This window comes from Harpia harpyja, chromosome 3, assembly GCF_026419915.1.
Source record: "Harpia harpyja isolate bHarHar1 chromosome 3, bHarHar1 primary haplotype, whole genome shotgun sequence".
In the NCBI taxonomy this organism is placed as follows: domain Eukaryota; kingdom Metazoa; phylum Chordata; class Aves; order Accipitriformes; family Accipitridae; genus Harpia; species Harpia harpyja.
In genome coordinates this window covers 75,067,217-75,086,449 of record NC_068942.1, presented here as the reverse complement: position 1 = coordinate 75,086,449, position 19,233 = coordinate 75,067,217, and the positions used below count along the sequence as shown (strand labels likewise).

At 38.8% G+C, this 19,233-nt stretch overlaps 1 protein-coding gene across 7 annotated transcripts in view; it reads left to right on the top strand.

Annotated features, from left to right (window-relative positions):
• Window positions 1-19,233, top strand: part of SYNE2 (spectrin repeat containing nuclear envelope protein 2) — a 197,714-nt gene that overhangs the window by 38,288 nt on the left and 140,193 nt on the right. For all 7 annotated transcript variants that reach the window (XM_052783400.1, XM_052783405.1, XM_052783402.1 and 4 more), the window contains exons 13-30: window positions 1,239-1,351; window positions 2,046-2,202; window positions 3,906-4,002; window positions 4,163-4,350; window positions 4,520-4,684; window positions 5,986-6,159; window positions 7,918-8,076; window positions 8,351-8,524; window positions 9,468-9,602; window positions 9,760-9,915; window positions 11,107-11,318; window positions 11,646-11,721; window positions 13,215-13,333; window positions 13,929-14,052; window positions 14,927-15,084; window positions 15,546-15,693; window positions 16,880-17,478; window positions 18,346-18,525. In XM_052783400.1, coding sequence (XP_052639360.1) covers window positions 1,239-1,351; window positions 2,046-2,202; window positions 3,906-4,002; window positions 4,163-4,350; window positions 4,520-4,684; window positions 5,986-6,159; window positions 7,918-8,076; window positions 8,351-8,524; window positions 9,468-9,602; window positions 9,760-9,915; window positions 11,107-11,318; window positions 11,646-11,721; window positions 13,215-13,333; window positions 13,929-14,052; window positions 14,927-15,084; window positions 15,546-15,693; window positions 16,880-17,478; window positions 18,346-18,525 — 3,134 coding nt within the window. The remainder of the gene's footprint in view (window positions 1-1,238; window positions 1,352-2,045; window positions 2,203-3,905; window positions 4,003-4,162; window positions 4,351-4,519; window positions 4,685-5,985; window positions 6,160-7,917; window positions 8,077-8,350; window positions 8,525-9,467; window positions 9,603-9,759; window positions 9,916-11,106; window positions 11,319-11,645; window positions 11,722-13,214; window positions 13,334-13,928; window positions 14,053-14,926; window positions 15,085-15,545; window positions 15,694-16,879; window positions 17,479-18,345; window positions 18,526-19,233) is intronic.

The following is a 19,233-nucleotide window of genomic DNA, read 5'->3' as shown; positions in this document are numbered from 1 at the left end:
TTTTTTTATGAACAAGGGGGAAGTTGGATGTTATTGTGACATGTCCTTAAAGAGAGTTTGAAAGAATGGGAAATAGAGGTTCTTGTGAGTGGCTTGATAACACCTCTTTTTTGTACTGTTGCTTGTCAGTTCCTGATATGAGAGGTGGCTTTTTAACTGATAACAACTTTGCCAGACTTTAGCCATTTGGTCTATGATTTTTGTTGTTCAGCCTAAGTAGTTAAAGCATTTCTAAGAATGAGACAAAGGGAGAGATGCTGTTGGTTTAGGGGTTTCTTTCTTCCTGTTGAACATGTAGATAAAATCATTAAGTTCCTTAAGAAGAAGAAACCCAAGATACTTAATTTCTGTCAAATCCATTTTTCCTGATGGGAAGTTATTCTGCTGAGAAATTTTTTCCCCCTCCTTCCTCTAGTCAGTCCTTTTAGTATGTCTCATGTAGGGATCTTGTTGCCAAGGTGGTGCCTTACAATGGAAATTTTACTTTCTCGTAAGATCTAGGAAATTACCTACCAATGCTCATAACTGTCTGACTGGAATGATATTAAGGTTACAAAATCAAGTGTTTAAAATCTGTGCAGTATTTTTGGGGTTGAGGGCTGCCCCGGGATTTAGTCATTTCCATTAACATGCTTTGTGGTAGGTTTTATTACATAGAAATGAACTTTTAGCATATTTATTTATATGCCACTTATGCTTATATTCTGTGCAATGCATTTTATTGCCTGTAAAATATTCCCCAATCACGTGACACTGGCCATCAGAGGGTTAATGTGATATCAGCTTGGTGTTAGATGGAAATTTATTGAGCAGTCAAATGAAGTATTAAGCAAGTTTGACATAATAGATTTATTCAACAGGTTTTGCTGTCAGTCTTTGCTAACATAGCAAAGAACAACTTAATATCCTGAAACTGTTACACTGACACTTCTTTGTTCTAAAGGTGATAGTGAAAGTGCAGAAGAAAATGATAGCATGGGTAATGTAGATTCATGTTCCTTATATTTAAGTAGATGCACAGTGATAAGAGAAATCAGATAGTACTGCACTAAATATGCACTTTAGAAGGTGATGAGATAAATACTTTCCTTGCACTTTAATGGGTAAAGGCACTGGAAGGTTGTCTTGTGCTGACTAGTTCTTAATAGCTCTCACCCTAATGGCAGGTGACGTGCAGATTCCCAGATGAAATACTCTAGAATTAAAATGAATGGCTTAGTATGTCTTTTTCTCCCCAGGGCTTGATGGATTGTTTTGATTCTCATTTGGACACCCTTCAATCATTTAAGAATGAAGATGAGAAGAATATGCCACTAGTCTTTCCTGAAAAGTTAGAGGAAATGAAAAGAAGGTTGTGATCCTCAAATTCCCTCTACTTTGACTATGTTGTATTCTAGCTCTGCCGTTGACTTGCTCTGCTATTCTGAACAAAGCACATAATTTATCTGTGCCTTGCAGAAAAAGAGCATTTTCCACCTAAGCACAGATTGACTGTCATGTGGAGCAGGCAGGTTCACTCATTGGTCCAGTGAATGTCTAATTATGTGTAGAAAGTGGAGCTCATTAACAGGAACTTTTCAGATGCCCTTTGCTAGTGTGGATAGGAAGCACCCACTAGGGGTAGGAAACATGAATATTTTGAATGTAAAAATTTCTCTGGGGATGTGGATTCTCTAATTTTTAATTTCCACCTTTTAAAATCACTGAGATCTACAGGTTGTGCAAACCCCATAGATCTGTTGGAGGATATTTTAAAAAATGACCAGTGAATTGTGTCTGTAACCTGAGATCATTTGACAGACAGATGGCAGATACTCCTTTTCTGGGCATTTAAGGTTTTTCATAAATTGAGCAGTCAATATTGACTCAAAATTGTTGCTACTTAAAAAAAAGAACTGTTGTTATCTTAAAATTTTATGCCTGTCATAACAAAATAATGTTTACATATATGTAATTCTGAGTTTTTAGGCTAAAAACATTATACATTAACGTTTCCTGTATCCAATAATTTTGAGTCAGCTTTTGGAACATTTCACTGTTTGCAGATTCAGCAATATTCATTTCACGAACTCCAACACCTTCCTCGAATACCACTATGGACTGTGCTCAGCTATTGCCAATGAGGTGATGTTAAAGCTAAATATCTGGGACATGAAATATGGGACAAAAGAGTCTGTGGAATCACTGCTGGAAAATTGGAATGTAAGTTTAAAATATATGTACCACACCCTGACAATAATTGTTCTTCCCCACCTCTTTTTGATTCAAGTTTGTGTCTGTCCTTACCTGAAGATACTACGGTAGTTGGTAGAAGCACAGTAGACTTGTGAGATCTGGGATTTAAGCAAAGAAGGACAGGTAGACTACCATAGAAGCTTTCTCCATGTCTTCCCATTTTCCTCTGAATGAGAGTTCTTTCTTCAGTTTGGAGAAACAGAATGAGCCGTGACTGTAATTTTTTCTCTGCCCTTTTTTATTCTTCATTGGGAAGATTTCTTTCTTTCTAGACTATTTATAGGGCCAGCAGTAGCAGCTCTTCCTTAACTCAAACCTCTCTGGGGTAGTTCAGTAGTTGCTATCTTCAAAAACAACCATTACCCACAGTGCTGGCTAATACTGCCTTTTGCTGTTGCCTCTTCCTTTTCCAGCTTCCTTACCTCCTTACACTTTGCGGTGAATATGAATTGTTGTGTTTTGTTATATTTTGTGCTTAGCTGAGCTTCTGGGCTTACGTTATTAAAATGATGCCACGTGTAGGCCTGTGGGAGGGGGTGGATTTACCCTACCCCAAATACTGCCAAAGATGCATCATAAATAGAGGCAGAGAAATGAAAATCCTGATGCCATCAATTTTGCCCCATCTCCAGTTAATGGGACTCCCCCTGAATTCCATCATAGTGGAGTTTCTAAAGAGTTTCTCAGAAGCTTTTCAGACTGGCAAATCCCAAGTTAAATTAGTGGGAATTTCACCAGCATCAGAACTGTGGAAGTATGCAACAAGAGGTTGTATAAAATATCAGTTTTCCTGAGCACTACTAACCTTACCCTGTGATGAGATGGGCGTACAAAGTTAATCTGTGCTGAGTTTCTTGATTCAGTTGATTTCATAAATACTGACTATCATGTTATTTCTACAGTTGTAGTTCATGGTCTTTCTCAAGCTGATAGAACATACAGCTTTCCCAAGAAGTTTAAGGCTTGTTGCTGGCTCTCCTTCTGGTCCCATGACGTGCAGTCCTGGCTGAGTGGTGGCGTGGTGGCCCAGGTTTGTCATGGCCACAGGAGAGGTTGTTTTGTAGCCTGCTAGATAGGACGTTTGTAGGAGTGGGGAGCTCCGGGGTGAGATGCGTCTCAGACAAAGGAGGGCGATGATCAACCCTCTCATTCCCTGTGTGAATGTTCAAAGCACAAGTCTCCTCCTCTGCTCCCATTTCTTCCTGTCTCACCCTTTCTATCCCCAGTTTAGATCTTAGATGATCTGTGGCAAGAACTAGGCATGTCGATACTTCTGTGCATGCAGGGGAACACACCTTTCACTTCCATCACTCTTTTGACTTAATGTGACTAAATTCTGCCTGACTTGTTCTAGATGCTATTTCTCAATATTGCCCTAGGGCCTTAACTTTTTGAAATAAACAGTCCTGACTCATGCAGGCCTGTGACTCAGGCAATGGCATTCAGGAGTTAGTATTCCCATTTAAATTACTCGGTGCATGAGCAGAAAAAAGAACAGGTCTGTTTCAGGCTAAACGGTGCAGATGAGTTGCTGGATGGGCTTTGCTCAGTTTACGTTTAACCTGCAGGTTATAGGCTCATATTGAAAAAAATGTATCCCAAGCTGCATTTCTTACCTAGTTTTATGTGGGTTAGTGTTACCTGTGCCAATTACTTTTCACTTTGGGCAGAATTTCATTGAAGAAAAGAGACTTGAAACACAACTAGAAACTGCTACTCACATCTGTGAAGATTTGAAAAACAAAAACATAAGCAATCCTGACTTAGGTAAGTTTGTGCACATGAACTGATTTGAAGACCTCTGTTTTGAACTGATGTACTGTCACCAGATTTAATTCCCATTTATGTTTTGTGTAAAATACTCCTTCTATGTAACAAACCTCTCTGTCTCCAAATGTATAATGATATTCCCTATTTGATGTCCTAGCTGAAGATCCTCAGGAAATTAACAGACTTTTTAAGACAGTGGAGTCAAAGATCTCTATGTGCAGAGACTATATTTCCAATGTAAATACCACCCTACAGAAAGTCCTGTCTTCCTGGAGCAATTATACAGAAAACATCCACTTACTAAAGACGTGGCTGGAAGAAAAACGAAATGAGCATCCGAAAGAGGTACGTGGTTGGATTTCTCTTTGTAATGACAGACAGAGATACTTGGAAGCCTCCTGGAAGGAAAGCATTATACATGACAGTGGTTGTTGTTGTTGCTTTTCTGTTCCTCATTTTGGAAATAAACTTTTGGCAGGGTTCTGCTTTAAATGATTTCAATGCCTCTGTCTAGATCCCTGCTGAGATCCTGGCAAAGTGGAATTCAGTTCATGGTTCCTTAAATGAAGCTGGAAACTATCTCATCGAAGTCAGCAAAGAGCAAGTTGGTTCAAATATTGCCAAAGAGCTGAAGAAACTGAACAGGAGATGGGCTAAGTTCATCAAGAGGACACACTTCGTAAGTTACTAGTTTCATATGACTCTTTTGCCATGCAGCTTTCAAAGTCGTGTTTTCTAGACTTATCAGCTTGTTAATCAGAGATTAATAAATCTTTCGGTCAACTCAATATTGCCAGTTTTAAAACAGGAGGAACAGAGAATACCTAGAGGCATCCCATTCTTAAGTCTTTGTGGCTCAGTTAAACGCTCTTTATGACACGATGGAAAATGTTCAGTTTTTTAAAAGGAAATTTTAAAACCGCTTATAAAAGGAAATCGTATTGCAGAGTAAAGCTCTTTGTTCAGTTTTAGAGATGGCAGTAATCAATTTGTTAAAAGCTTGTGAGCCTTTGCTAAATTGTATAATCTCTGCCTCAGCTAGTAGAAAGCAATTATTGCTGCATAGATATTTCTAGGGTTGTACAACTTTACACCAGCTCACTTGACAGGTTTTTAGGCTGCTATAAATTCCTATACAACCTGCTTAATGCTACATATATTACATTTCCTAGAAAGCTTTCACAAGACTGACATTTTCACTCTGCCTGGGAATATCAGAGCTCTTAATTTTCTAAGCTGAGCATTTCACTGACATTTATTAAAGGTACTGCTGTGACAATAAATGGTGGCAAAAAATTACAACATTTTTGTAGGAGATGAGCTTAGTGAGAATGCAAGAAGATCAAAGGAAACATGTTCCCAAGCATGAGGGAAATCCAGAGTTTCTTAGAAAAACCCTTAGTAAGAGATGCTTCTAGGAAATACATTCAGAAAGCAGAGATAAAGGGGCCTCTTGCACCCTTACAAGAGTTTAAGGACTCAGGAGTTATTTTTCTGGCATTGCTTTGGACAGTATGGCTATAATATATATTATATTTATTTTTATATATAAAAAGGCAAGGACAAATGCTTGAGCTCTGGCCTGTGACTGCTAGTACCATTAAACTGTTAGCATGCTCCCTGGTCTTGATTTGACCAACACCAGCTATCGTTCTCTTGGACGATTCCCTGGTGTAGCCTGGGGGATGCTGCAGCCCAAGAGTTATTCTCCATAGTAGTGTGGCTGTGGCTGTGTGCTTCTAAGGGAGGGGGCAGGCCATATGGGCACAGATTTTGCTGTCCCACCTGCTCTCAGGGTTGAAGACCTGAGCCTCACGTAGTTTATTTACCAATATGTTTGGCATTTATTTCTCTTTCAATCCCTGTTGGGTGCAAAAGCTGGAAAGTAACCTAGTGGTGACTGTGTGTTGCAGGAGGGTAGTAGAGAGACCCATGAATCAATGATGGGGTTGAACATCTTACCCTGCTCTTTGTTTATAGCTTGGTGAAGAGAGCACAGATGCTGCTGAGAAGACCAGGGAGCTTCTGGGGAGCCTGGAGAAAATCGAAGAGCTCCTTGAAGGGGTGGACAGCTGGGCAACAGAGACTGGACGCCTGCTTAGCGAGATCAGTCATGAGGGGCCTGTGGAACCTGAGATGGAGGAACATTTGCAGGTGAAAATGGAAATACACTGCTTAAAATACCTGTTCATCTGATTCTCATCTTTCAGCACAGATTCCTGCCTAGGTAAAATGAGCCATCATCAGTGAAGCAGAAATGAATGTGCATTTTTGTGCTGTAACACTGGTAAAAAGTCAAGGCAATGGTAGTGTTTTGATGTTATTTCCCAGGTTCGCTCCCAGATAAGCTATAAATGAATTACTGTGTCCAGTTGACAAGCAGGTGCCAATGAAATGCTTTTGGTGCCACTGATCAGCAGCTTGCTCTTGAGTGATATCAATCACTCCCTGTCCAGCACAGCATTTGCAGCAGACTAAAACTTTGCAAGGTGCTGAATGAAGAATTCCCCCTGGTCATACAGTGCTTTCTACCATCTACCTTCCAGTGCAGGGAGGGGATTTGGGACAACTTAGCTGTATTCAGGGCTTACCTGTCAAAAACTGGAATACTTGAAGTATTTTCAGCAGCATGCTGGGTAATTTGTCCATCTCAACTTATAGACAGTTGCTCTAAACATCCACAATGAGCACTGATGAATTTCTTGTTACTTCCACTAGTCTCTATTGTTTCCCGTGTCTCTCTGCCAGGGTTTACTGTTTCCCCCCTCCAGCAGGTGGCAGGTGGAAATATGTGTATATAATTCAGCAGCTTTAGTACAAAGTCTGATTTATTTTCTTCACCTGCCAGTGAAGGTGAGACTGAACAAAGATGCCAAGCTTTACACTGGAGAAGCTGAAGAACTGTCTTATGTTGCCTTTTGCTATTTCTGCAACAGGGCCAGTATAATGAATGGTAGGAAGGTGACCACCAGAAGGAGGTTTCATGGGCGCTCTTCTGTCTAAGTGCTAAAATTAAACAGAGATCTTCTCTGGTACATTAAATCCACCTACAATAATTGTGAACCACAATTAGTGTTAGTTTCGTTTTGGTTTGCGCCTTCTTGCACTATGTTTAGTTGACAGAATTAGGAGTGTGAGCTTATGAAAAGAATCTATTAATCTTTTTGTAATTGTGGGCGTATGTTTTATAAAATAAGCCTCATTTTGCAGTGTGGCACTTTTTTGTTAAAAACAACAGAAAACAGCCTCCAAAAATGTGACTGGTATTGTATCTCCATGTCTGTGAGCAGAAGAGATCAGGTCGCTTATTACCTGCAGTACAATAGGTCGCGATCCAGAATAAAGCACTGATTATCATTAGAAGAATGCTAATTGACAACTTCAAACAGGAAAACGTGTTGAATATTCATAGTTCAAAACAGCTCTAATAACATTTAATGATAAATATTCAAATAGGGCACACTACTTTTGCATGCAAAATACGCGGCTGCTTCCTGCCTTTTAGTACTGAATACCACAAGAAAATCTGAGCCTTGATGTGTGCTTACTTTTGGACGACTTCATGATCAGCCGATGCATATCCAAATGTGTGGTTTGTACATTCATTTGGAAAACTATTTGGATGGGAAAGCATGTTTAAAAAATACTTCTAATTGGCTGTGAGGCAAAGACATGGGAGGTATCACATTGACAGAAAGACTGTTTCAGCTATAATAATCCCCTGTGGATGGCAGCAGACTTCTTTCTACACAGAGATTTTGCAGTGCCATACACAGACCATAACTGGAATATTAAGATTTTTCCTTGACCAAATATTGACCATCCATGATCAAGGCTGGCTTTTTCATTCAGTTCCTTTAAACAAAAAGACATAAATACTGTATAGGCTTCTAATGCTTTTCATTCAACCAGAGCTTGGCTGCAAGGGGAACCTCATGCCAAGAGCAAGTTGTGGCAGCAGAAGAGATATTGCAATCCCTGACGCAAAATGTTTCAAGTCAGGTGTCCCAACAGCATTCTCGCACTACTGGGCTGCAGGCACGAATTAAAGAAGCCAGAGACAAAATAGAGGTACTCCTTTTTTTAATTGTTATTGTACTTTATACACACAGACATGTCTAATTTTGACATTATGTGATTAGGAAGACTCCTTTTAGTTAACATAAAATAAAAAATGGTTTATACTATTAGAATCAGTCTCCCAGACTTGTGCCAGGGCAAAAACTACAATATTTCAAAGATCAATATCCCAACTCAAAAAACTCGAGTGAAATGTTATGAAGCAATAGCTTTATGTAATTACTAACACTCAGGCACATTCTGAAAACAGTCTCTTTCTTCCAAGGCTGTCATGGGTGACATGAACAACATCTTGTCCAAATCTGAGAAGAGACCCCCAGAGAAGGAGGCTTTGCTCAATTTTGAAGAATCCCAGAAAGAACTTGAGGCCTCCATTTCAAAGGCTGTGCAACTTGTCAGTCAAAAATTAAGTCCTGAAGAATGTATTTCAAGATATGAGGTGGGTTTGTTTTCTGAGCCAGCTGAATTTGAGTATTTCTTAGTGCTATTTAGTATCTAAAAGGCTAAGGTACCACAGTGAGAAAAACATCAGAAGTTTTGGGGGCTTTTTTTGTAGCTATTAATGCTTTTCTCAGCTTTTTGCTTTAGCACTGTTAGCATATATTAACTGAGCAGACAGCTTGAATGAAGAAATGTAAATCTGTATGGCCGTTTATTCAGTGCCCTGTTTTAACTTAAATTACTCCATCATCCCATCAGAACTCATCATGTGCTGAACTACAGCCTTTTTTTTTTTTGCCTGATTAATAATTAAGATTCCCATCAAGAATCACATGCCTGAATTCTGGGACAGGTTTTTAAAGTGTGATTATAAATACTGAATCACCTTTTTTTTCTAGTGGCTAACTGGTAAAGAAAGTGTGCACTCTTAAAATCTGGATCTCTTAAAGGGATCCTTAGTGAGGTATCAAAAATAGAAGTGCCCAAAATCTGTGTTGCCTTATCTTGCACAGCAAGTCCTGGGCAGCCATGTGCCGGGAGCAGTGCAGAGCCTCACTCCAGGCCGCCTCACAGGGTCTGCACTGATGCAGACATTTCACCCGCTGACAGGCATAGGACATGGCCATGTATATTCCCTAGAAATGATGCAAAGTTCAGGGACCTTAATCTTTCTTCTTTGGTACCAAATTCGTCCCTAAAAGAGGAGTTACGAGAACATCTGCTTTTTTCCAAAAAGCATATACCGATATTGTCCGCAACCTTTTTGCAGGTATGCAAGGGTGGAGAATGCCCTCATACTTGCCCATGCAAGGGCCATCACAACCTATACATGCAATGTATACATGTTTTATGCATGGTTTTTGTATGCTACTGATATAATTTTGTTAGATAAATAAGCTACATTGTTCTGTTTATTTTTCATTATGATGCTTTTCTTGCAGGAAGCTTTTAATGCTCTGGACAATAAAATTCTTGACAAATTTTTGAAAGCAGCTGAACAACTGAAAAATATTTCATCTGATTGCGAAAAGCTGGTAGTGGAAGAAAAGAGTAAAGATGTTCGTAAAAGATGGGAGGTGAGATAAAATAAGAAGGAGAATCCACTGTCTGTTCTCATTAGGCCTAACATCTTTGAAAAACAATTTTTTTTGTCACAATATGTTCTGAGGTTTTTATTTGCTTTGTAATACCATCTCACCATCTCACAGGGATAATGCATTTTGAATTTTGCAGGCAGTTCATCATGAAATTATATCCTATGTCCAGCTTATAGTAGAAAGGCAAAAAAAGAAATTTAATGCAACTTTTAAAAAAATCAATAAGCAATTAGGCAAAGAGAAGAAACTTCTAAGTATGGATGAAACCAAAGGGATCATCAAGGAACATGAGGTACCTGCCACACTCCTTTTCTGCTCTCCTACCTCTCTCGGTGAATGCATTGTCTGTCCTTCTTAGTCCTTTTAGGTACATTATTGCAGCCTGTGTTTGTGGAGCAGAGCCCTTGTTCTCGGTGTTATGCAAACACAGAACAAAGAGACCACCCAAATTATTTCTTTACCTTTTTTGACTGCAGGTATTAACCTCCTTGCAGACTTTTAGAACTACCTCCTTGTTACATGGGTGGTATCTTTTTTCCTTTTTTTTTTTTTTTTAAGACAGCCTTGAAGCATTAAAACAGACTTAGCTGTGCAAAGTGTAAAAACAAGAAATGTGTTCTGTGGCTCCCTTGATTTGTTACAGCTGCATAGATGGTGTTAGGTGCCTTCAGGCGAGAGTATCTTTTTGCAGTGCAATAGCCACACTTTACCTCTGTGTTTGTGCTGTATATAAATTAACTACAGAGTTAAACATAAAATGTTCATGTTTCACTTGCCAGGGTGAGTCATGGTGAATCTTACATATTCCATAAGCAATGGGTTTTACACTTCATTGCTTTTAGTATTTTCCTTCATCCTCCTCTTTGAGATGCATTGATGTTGCCAGTTTACCACTTAAAAGGGTAAGAAATTGCTCTCCTGATGAAATTCTGGTCTTCACTGAATTCAGTGGAGTTTTAGTCTTTGCTTCTCATGGGTTCACGTTCAGCAAATATTACATATGCAAAAGTAAGGAGAAATAAGCATTCTTGGGTGTACTCGTTCTGCTCATATTTTTGTTAGATTTTTAGTATATCTTGATTTCACCCTAGAAAGTATAATTATTGATGAGGGATATTTTAAATAGATTTTCCAATTCTACTTTTTCTGTAGTCAATGGGACATGTATGTCTGATGTCAGTGCGAGGAGGACTTGGGACCAAAGTAGCTAAAGTTGTAGTAACATAATGAATTTCAAAATCAAGCAAGTCAGTGTAGTCTTGTGAATGCAGCTGAGGAACAAGTTGCCAGAAATCCTTATTTCTTTCCTGGCTGTATTTGAAAAAGAATTGAGGGAAAATAAATGTTTCTCCCCTAGTTTGACAGCTTATGCTTTAAGTGCACTCATCCGAGAAGACAATAGAAATAGGAAAAAAAAGTATGAGAATAATTGCATATCCTCATGACTTAACATGAGTTTATTATACTGTTTTTCTTTGTTTAGGCCTTTTTTTCACATGAAGGCAGCCTGAGGGAACTTAGCAAGTCATTAGAAGACCTTAAAATATTGGGAAAACTATCAGAAGAAACTGTCCCAGGGATACAGACACTGACTGCAGACTGTGAACAAAAGCTGGAAAAGCTTCAATCAATTGTGGCAGATACTTACACGGCCCTGCTGTCTCATGCTGGAAGAGGACAGCCATCTAAGATAGAGTGGGTGACTGAGTGCACGATGTGTTGTAGCTTCACAGAAATCAGATATACGGATAGATTTTGTGATAACGTAAATGTACTGCCAAGTATATTGCTATGTACATTACTGTTGTCAATTGTAAATGTACTGCCAAGTATATTGCTATGTACATTACTGTTGGCAACTGTACATTTAAACATATAGTATTAAGTTTCATAAACTAGCAAGTACAATGTTTGATTACCCTTCATCACAGCAGCACTGGTTTTAATCATTAGCCAGGATTTCTTTTTTTCCCTTTGTATTTCATATTTTGCTCTTAAGCTGAAATTTCTTTTAAACCGTAGGAGCTCCATTGTTGCTTCTGAGAATGGAGAAGAGCCCAGTTCTTCTCAACAAATTGATATCCTTTTGGTACAGGAGGTAAGAAGTCCATACTTACTGTTAGAAAACAGTGCTCTGTCTGGGGAAGGTCATTGCCAAAAGGAAAAACTGATTATTTCTGTTACTATTCTTATTGTGTGTCATGGTTTAACCCTAGCCAGTAAGTAAGCACCACTCAGCCGCTCACTCCCTGCCACCCAGTGGGATTGGGGAGAGAATCAGGAAAAAAAAAAAGTAAAACTCATGGGTTGAGATAAGAACAGTTTAACAGAACAGAAAGGAAGAAATTAATAATGATAGTAACAATACTAAAATGACAATAATAACAACAGGACTGGAATATACAGAACAAGTGATGCACAATGCAATTGCTCACCACTCGCTGACTGATGCCCAGTTAGTTCCCGAGCAGTGATCCCCCCAAGCCCAACTCCCCCCAGTTTATATACTGATCATGATGTCACATGGTATGGAATACCCCTTTGGCCAGTTTGGGTCAGCTGCCCTGGCTGTGTTCCCTTCCAACTTCTTGTCCCCCTCCAGCCTTCTTGCTGGCTGGGCACGAGAAGCTGAAAAATCCTTGACTTTAGACTAAACATGACTTAGCAGCAACTGAAAACATCAGTGTGTTATCAACATTCTTCTCATACTGAACCCAAAACATAACACTGTACCACCTACTAGAAAGAAAATTAACTCTATCCCAGCTGAAACCAGGACATTGTGGTAGGACCTCAGGCCTCTGGTCAGGCGTCAAAACCCCATTGCGCTTGGGAACGTAAACTAAGTAAATATTAAAAAGTAACATGCAAGGAACAGCACTAGACATCCCGAGGAGATGTGAGCCTCCAACCTTGCATTATATTTTGCTAAAGAGTGGTTTTCAGATGGAAGAGTCATGTTTGAAGCTGTGTTCAAGTACAAATCCCCCATAGTGTCCCAGTAATTTGAACAAGTTTCAGAGGACAGAGAGGAAAAATAGTGAAGAGTTGGAGGCATTTGCTTTAGAAAAATATAGGGAAAACCAGAACACACATATCTTCTTAGAAATAATTTCAGAGAAAGAAGATACTGCACTTCATCATTTGGATGCCACAGAAGATGTCTCATTTAGGATAAACATTCATGCAAGTAAGGCTGCAGACAGCTCACCAGACAGCCTCCAGACTTATAGGAAGGGACCCATTGCATTTACATAAAGTTTGAAGATATGTAGGAATTGGCTATTATGGCTATTGCCCAAGGATGTGCATGGAGCTGCAGCAAAAAATTGCACAAGTGGATTGTGCTTGCCAAAGACCCAGTGTCTGTGGAAGGAATGAATGACCTGGCTGCAAGTGTTCCAAGATTTGCTCTTTTGGTTCATGATTGAGTTTAAACATGTCTTGTATTCATGAATGGTATCTCTTACCTCCTTTGGAACACATGATGCAATTGCTTCTTTCAGGACTTTACAGATGTCTGTTAGTCTTCACTATGTATTGACACAGCATGATGCAGAGGTCACTGTTACCTTTTTTATTTTTACTTAGGTCTCAAGACCTGCTGCAGATATAGTTTTGGAACCAGATGTGAAGCATCACAATGGAGAAAGCTGTGCAAAGAAATTTGACGAAGACAGTGATTTGACCATACCAGCTATAGTAGAGAGGTACTTTTTAAAGGATAAAATGCATGTATATTAAGAGATGATATTGTGCTAGACATTCATAAATTAATTGAATGTATCAAACATAGGGTGCACTTTTGCTATGGAGAACTCTGTTCTTGTTATACTACAGTTTACTTAATATTGCTCTGTAATTGATAAGGAAGCACTATAGTGGCTAAATGCTGCAAGCATTAGGATTTTGTAGCAAGAACACTTAGAGCTATAAAACTTTTTCTTCTGCTCTTTTCTTGGGCCAGAAAAATCTGTATCTGCCTTACTAATAACTTCAAATATTGCAAAATAAAAAAAAAGTGTCAAATTTTTAAAGAACTGACATTTTTACCTTCACAAAACTGAATTTAGAGAATGCAGGCATGCAATCATACTTGAAAATTAGCCAGGTGAGCAATTCCTCAGCTCTTTTATATGCTGCTCATTTATGCCCATTCTTTTGGGACTTAGGTAAAAATATGCATTTGCAATAGACTGTGCTTATTTTATATGGTAATCTGTTGGTCAGCAAGTCCCATACCATGCCATGTTCCATTAAATTAGAAGTAATACTCTCTCTGAAAGAGATTGCATCTTTCCTTAGCTATAATACACAAAGAAGTAACCTGGAGGAACTTTTACAAATCAGCAGAGATAAAGTAGCATCTGGCTTTACTGATGAAATAAAAGGCACTTCATGTCTTCAGAATAAGCTGCTTGAACTACAGGTGAGTATTCATCTTTTAAAAACATACTTGGTGCCTAAATTATTATTTTCTCATGTAGAGCCCTCACCTCTCTGTGTTATGTGTATCGTCAAGGGAAAAGGAGCATCCTTACAACCAGGTTTATTAGAAGGGAAATCAAGGCGTTAGCATTCAGCAGGACTGCATTCCTATTTAGCAGGGGAGTTTTGCAAGTGTTGCTGAAGGAACATATTGGTGGCTCTCGGTTTGTGATCTGTGGGCTGAAATAGGTCTAATGGAAAAAATAACTACAGAAAGCAGCTTTTCTGTCAGCAGGAGTGGTAAGTGATGGACCATGGTCAGGGCTGGAGGAGTCGTCAGAGCTGAACCATCAAATGGCAGTGGTGTATGTGCAGAATAAAACTGTTTCAGGACTTAAAACTTGATTAGGTTTGTGAGAACCTTAAAGGGATGATAAAAGGCACATAATTGACGTTGGAGAATTTATTACTGCAATTTTTCAAGTCCTTGCTTGATAGGAGTACAAACGTTATCTAACATCTCAGAACTTGGTTCAGTTCTACATTTGTTTTTTGTTCTTTTGAACATAGCTAAGTTGAGATATTTTCCATTTATTCTTGTAGTAAAAATGGCTGAACCATATTTATTGAACATTTTATAAAATGTAGCCAAGGCATATATCTGACGTGGAAATTTTCATCATAAAGAGTTGGTAGAGATTTGCATGCAGCTAAAAATGGAGTCTTAAAGAAAAAGAAAGCAATATATACTCTTACTTTCAGGTGATGTTTTCACTTCTTCTGCAGAGACTCTTGTGACTGTAATTTTATGAACTGTCCAGTCCTTTGAGAAATAGAATATCATATTAATGCAATTAATGCTGCATATCTTTTAGGTGATAGAGAGTGAAACCAATGCTGGTTGGACACAATTGGAAAACATCTCATCTACCTTCGAAAATCTTGTGGATGAAGTGCAGCAGACTGCTATCTCTGAGACAAGAAGCAAACTAAAAGGAGAATGGAAAGAGCTTCAGGATATTATAAGTACCAGGTATAAAATAACACTTCATGATATTAGCTAAGGAATAGTTCATTGTAACTCATGTGTGTATTGTGAAGGGCATAGTGTGCGTTACAGACAATACCTGCACATTTTTAACCTTTTTTTAAAAATAGCCTAAAATTAAGCTTTTCTTAATTATACTTGGTTCATATACACATTGCAGATAGTGCGAATCTCTCCAAGAAGCACAGAGCCAGATCTTTGTAACATCACTGTGCAGCATTCTCAAGTCTACTGTTATTTCCTTCAACATTTTAGTTAAATTCACTGGTGTTCACACTGCTTTTCTTATTAATCAATGGAAAAACTCCTTTGACCTCAGGAGGAGGAGGACGATTAAATCTGTTAGACAGTCAATTACATTATCTTTGTGGCTTTTTGTGCTGTAAAATGTTGAGTGTCTTTTCTTGCTTGCTTTCCCAGTTCATGTTTTGTTACCTTTCTTGTAGAACAAACTCTTTAAGAACTGCTTTGGAAATTGTTTTGCCAATAGAAAATGAATCCATTCTTCTGTGTGAATTAGATCAGCAACTGAAGAAAAAAGACATCCAGCAATTTAATCTCATGAATAGTGATCTTGCTTATAGGGAACTAAAGGTAAGGGAAAATGCAGAGACCACACCCCAGCCAGAATAGTTTTTAATATGTCTAGGAACTAGAGAACTTCATGGGATTTTCACTCAGGAGTTTGGCACTCACAAGACTTCCCAAACCTTCTAAAGTCTATAACAGCATTTTATCCCCTTTGCTTTAAATGTTATTGTTCCTGTAGACCCAGCCAGGGACCCTCAATAGGCTCTACTGTAAAAAGCATGGTCGTGAACATTTTGTCTTAGGTTAGAACCTTCCTTTGATGCAGATTTACAGTGTTCCCACCTGGCTTTGTATCACTTTGTGGAGTCATATACATAGTGTGGTGTTAATTTGTGACCTAAGCTAAGCTGCCTGTGTCACATCTGCTGAGGTATCCGAGCACACCTCAGGATGGTTTTGGAAGCTCCACATGTATGCAATAATTACCTGCTATCAATATCTTATGCCTAGGCTCTGGTCTATCTATTAGGCAGGGTGAATATTGTTTTGTTCTTGACACACACTCTGCACTGAACACACTGACAGCTACACAGAACTGAAAGTTTGCATTTGTCTGCCCTTGGCTCTCGAGCAAAGTAGGTTTTAGGTCTCTCAAGCTGTATGGCAGAGAGCATGTGTGCTCTCTGTCTGAGATGACTCTCTTTGGCTGGAAGGATCCTCATTTTTTTCCCAGCTCTCTGCACATTTGGAGTTTCACAACACTGACACACTGCTGTCTGTCTGAGGGCTGTAACCAGAGAGCATGCAGACTTCACCAAGAGATTTTTAAATGCATGTAAGTCTCCTCCAAAAGTATAACATAAAGAACTTAAAAGATGGCAGAGTAACAAACATCTCTGTGCCTGCCTGTGCTCTGATCTCCCACTGCGAGAGCCTGCTGGTTCCAGTCCCAGGACTGTCATTATTTTCTTCTCCTTTTTGTCTGATTGCTGGAAAGAGGCTTGGGCTTTCTATAGTACTGACCAAATTCCCTATGTGTGGAATACTATTTTATTTGATTTTTCTTCTTTTTCCTTCCCTCCACCAAAGTCCAAAGTAGGAAAAAAGAGGTTTTCTTTCTTAACTACGCTGTTTATCATACTTATTTTATTGCTAGTATAATTTGTTTTTCAGTCATAGGTTCAGCTTGGATGCAGGATACAGGTTTTCTTTCACTTGCTAACACTGTTGGTCGTTCTCTCAATTTCAGGAGCTACAGAGATCCATATTAAATCAGATTGAAGTGTGCAAACAATTGGAACACCTAGATAGTTCAGCAAGAGATGAATTTAATCCAATAGATCTGCAAGCTGCAAGTAAAATTATGATTTACTATCAAAACCAGCTTGAAGAAATGAGCCATAAAATGCAGATCCGTGAGACAGTCCTTAAAGATCTGGAAGCTTTTATGGCCTCATTGAGGAAGATTCAGTCTTCCATCAAATGTCTTGCAGATCCCCCAGCTGAACCTGAAATACAGGGAAAAGCATTGAGAGAGGCTGCACAAAAAGTTTCTCATATGACAGAAGAGGCTAAATGTTTGGATGAACGCTTGAAAACAGTTGATATCTGTTTGGAAGATGCTGAATGTGGGAGAAAGACTTGCTGTGAAAACCTTGTTCTGACTTTATCTGAAGAGCTAAATGCGACTTATGATCCCTCAAGTGAACAGATGCTTACAGAGGAAAAAGACGTATACAAGATTTTTTCCACAAAAAACAGTGAACTCCTTAAAACCATTCAGGATCTACGTGACAGAATTAACAAAATAGGCTTGAAAGATCCAACAATTCCAGCTATTCAACAAAGGTGAATTCTTTTTTAAAGCTCTTTTAATTTCATAATTTCAGTGAACTTAGAGGGCTTGTGGCCCCTTTGCAGTAGAACACTGAAACCTGAATGTGTCTTGAAGTATATATGGAGCATTGAAAGAAGCTGTGAGCTTACATTTTATTCATTCCGTCGCAGCCTAAATAAGGAAGCCTCCTCCATTATTTTTTTTCTTTTAAACTCCTATGTATGTGTTTGAAGCAGCATTGATGAAGAAAAAATAGAAGGTTGATTGTTATGATGGTAGTTTTCAGTAAAAAAACTGTCAAACAGGGCAACGAGTCTTCTTGCTGAGCACTGATGCATGTGATCTGAAACTTTGCAGTGTAGAAGCCTTGTGTTATTTTACCACACCCCAAGAAAGCTGCTAACATGATTTGCATGTCTCCGATACCGTTTCAGGGGAGCTCTCTGCAGCCTTGCAAAGGATGAATAAACAATTCAGTACTGTTTATGTGGAGGGGAGAAATGGAGGGGAGAGGAGCTTATAAGCTGTGACCATTTTTTAAGTTGTGAAATCCCACACTTCCTTTCTTAGGCTATATTTTAAGATAGCCAGAGCGCACTTACATTTTAATACAAAATAATTCACTATGTTCATTCAGACCCTATTGGCCTTTAGGATTTTGGATTACTTTCTCAAAGGGCTTAGGTCAGCATGACTCATCTGAAGGACTGTGTCAAATTACATGAACTGAAGATCAAATTAGACTTTTTATGATGTCATTTAATATAGTCAGTATGTGCAGCTCAGGATGAATTTCTAGGGAACTTAATAATTACATTGGGGAAAAAATCAAGGACTTACTTTAATATAAGGCTGTATTTCATTTTTTTCTAATAAAGGGTAAAATCATTAACGGAATTGGAAAAGGAATTGGATTGTGCTGCTGTTGAAATGAAACCTATGCGAGAAATTGCTAATAAGCTCCCACAGATCAAAGAGGAAAAAGCAGAGGAAGCAAATGAACAGTGCAGAGTTACAGAGAGGTTATGGGAGGATACAAAACTCTTGCTTGCTGAATGGTAAGGAGAAAAGCTACATTTTAATGTAGTATTGTACAAGTAAGAAGTTTGCTTGTAAAATGAAACAGCAAAAAAGCCTTAGACCATACTTTAAAGTAAAAGAAATACTGATGCAGTAGCAAATGTTACTATTATGATTCTGTAAACCATCATAAAGCCAAGAATTGCATGTATAAGTTTGTAGCCAAAGCTCTTGAATTTTATATATTTTTAAGACATCACAGTCCCATCATTTAGCAGGTATGCAGTGATGTGTTGGACTTAATTGGTATCCAAAAGAAAAAACTGGCTGCTGCTGGGAGTGATGTGTCTTCTATATTTGCTGTGAATTTCGTACCAGCACATTAAAAAAGAAAAGTCAAACTGAAACAAATGGAAGAGGACAGCTGGGAAAACAGTCTCTTATGCAGGAAAAGACTAAAGGAGCTTGGTTTGTTAAGTCTGTGAGAGTGAGGACTGTGAAAGGCTATGATTGGTCACCCAGGGCATCTGTCCTTCTCTTATGGTTTTTAAAGATGCCTAGAGGCTTTACATGGACTGACACAGTTCTGGTTAATCTTCATGGCTTGCACAGGTGTCAGTGGGAGTAATCTGTTTTCATATCCCACTGAAGGCTGGGCTGAGGTGGTATTTCCCACTGTCCACCACCCAAGCTGTTGTGATACCTGCTGCACATTGTATTTCAGTTTACTGGTGACTGAGCTCACC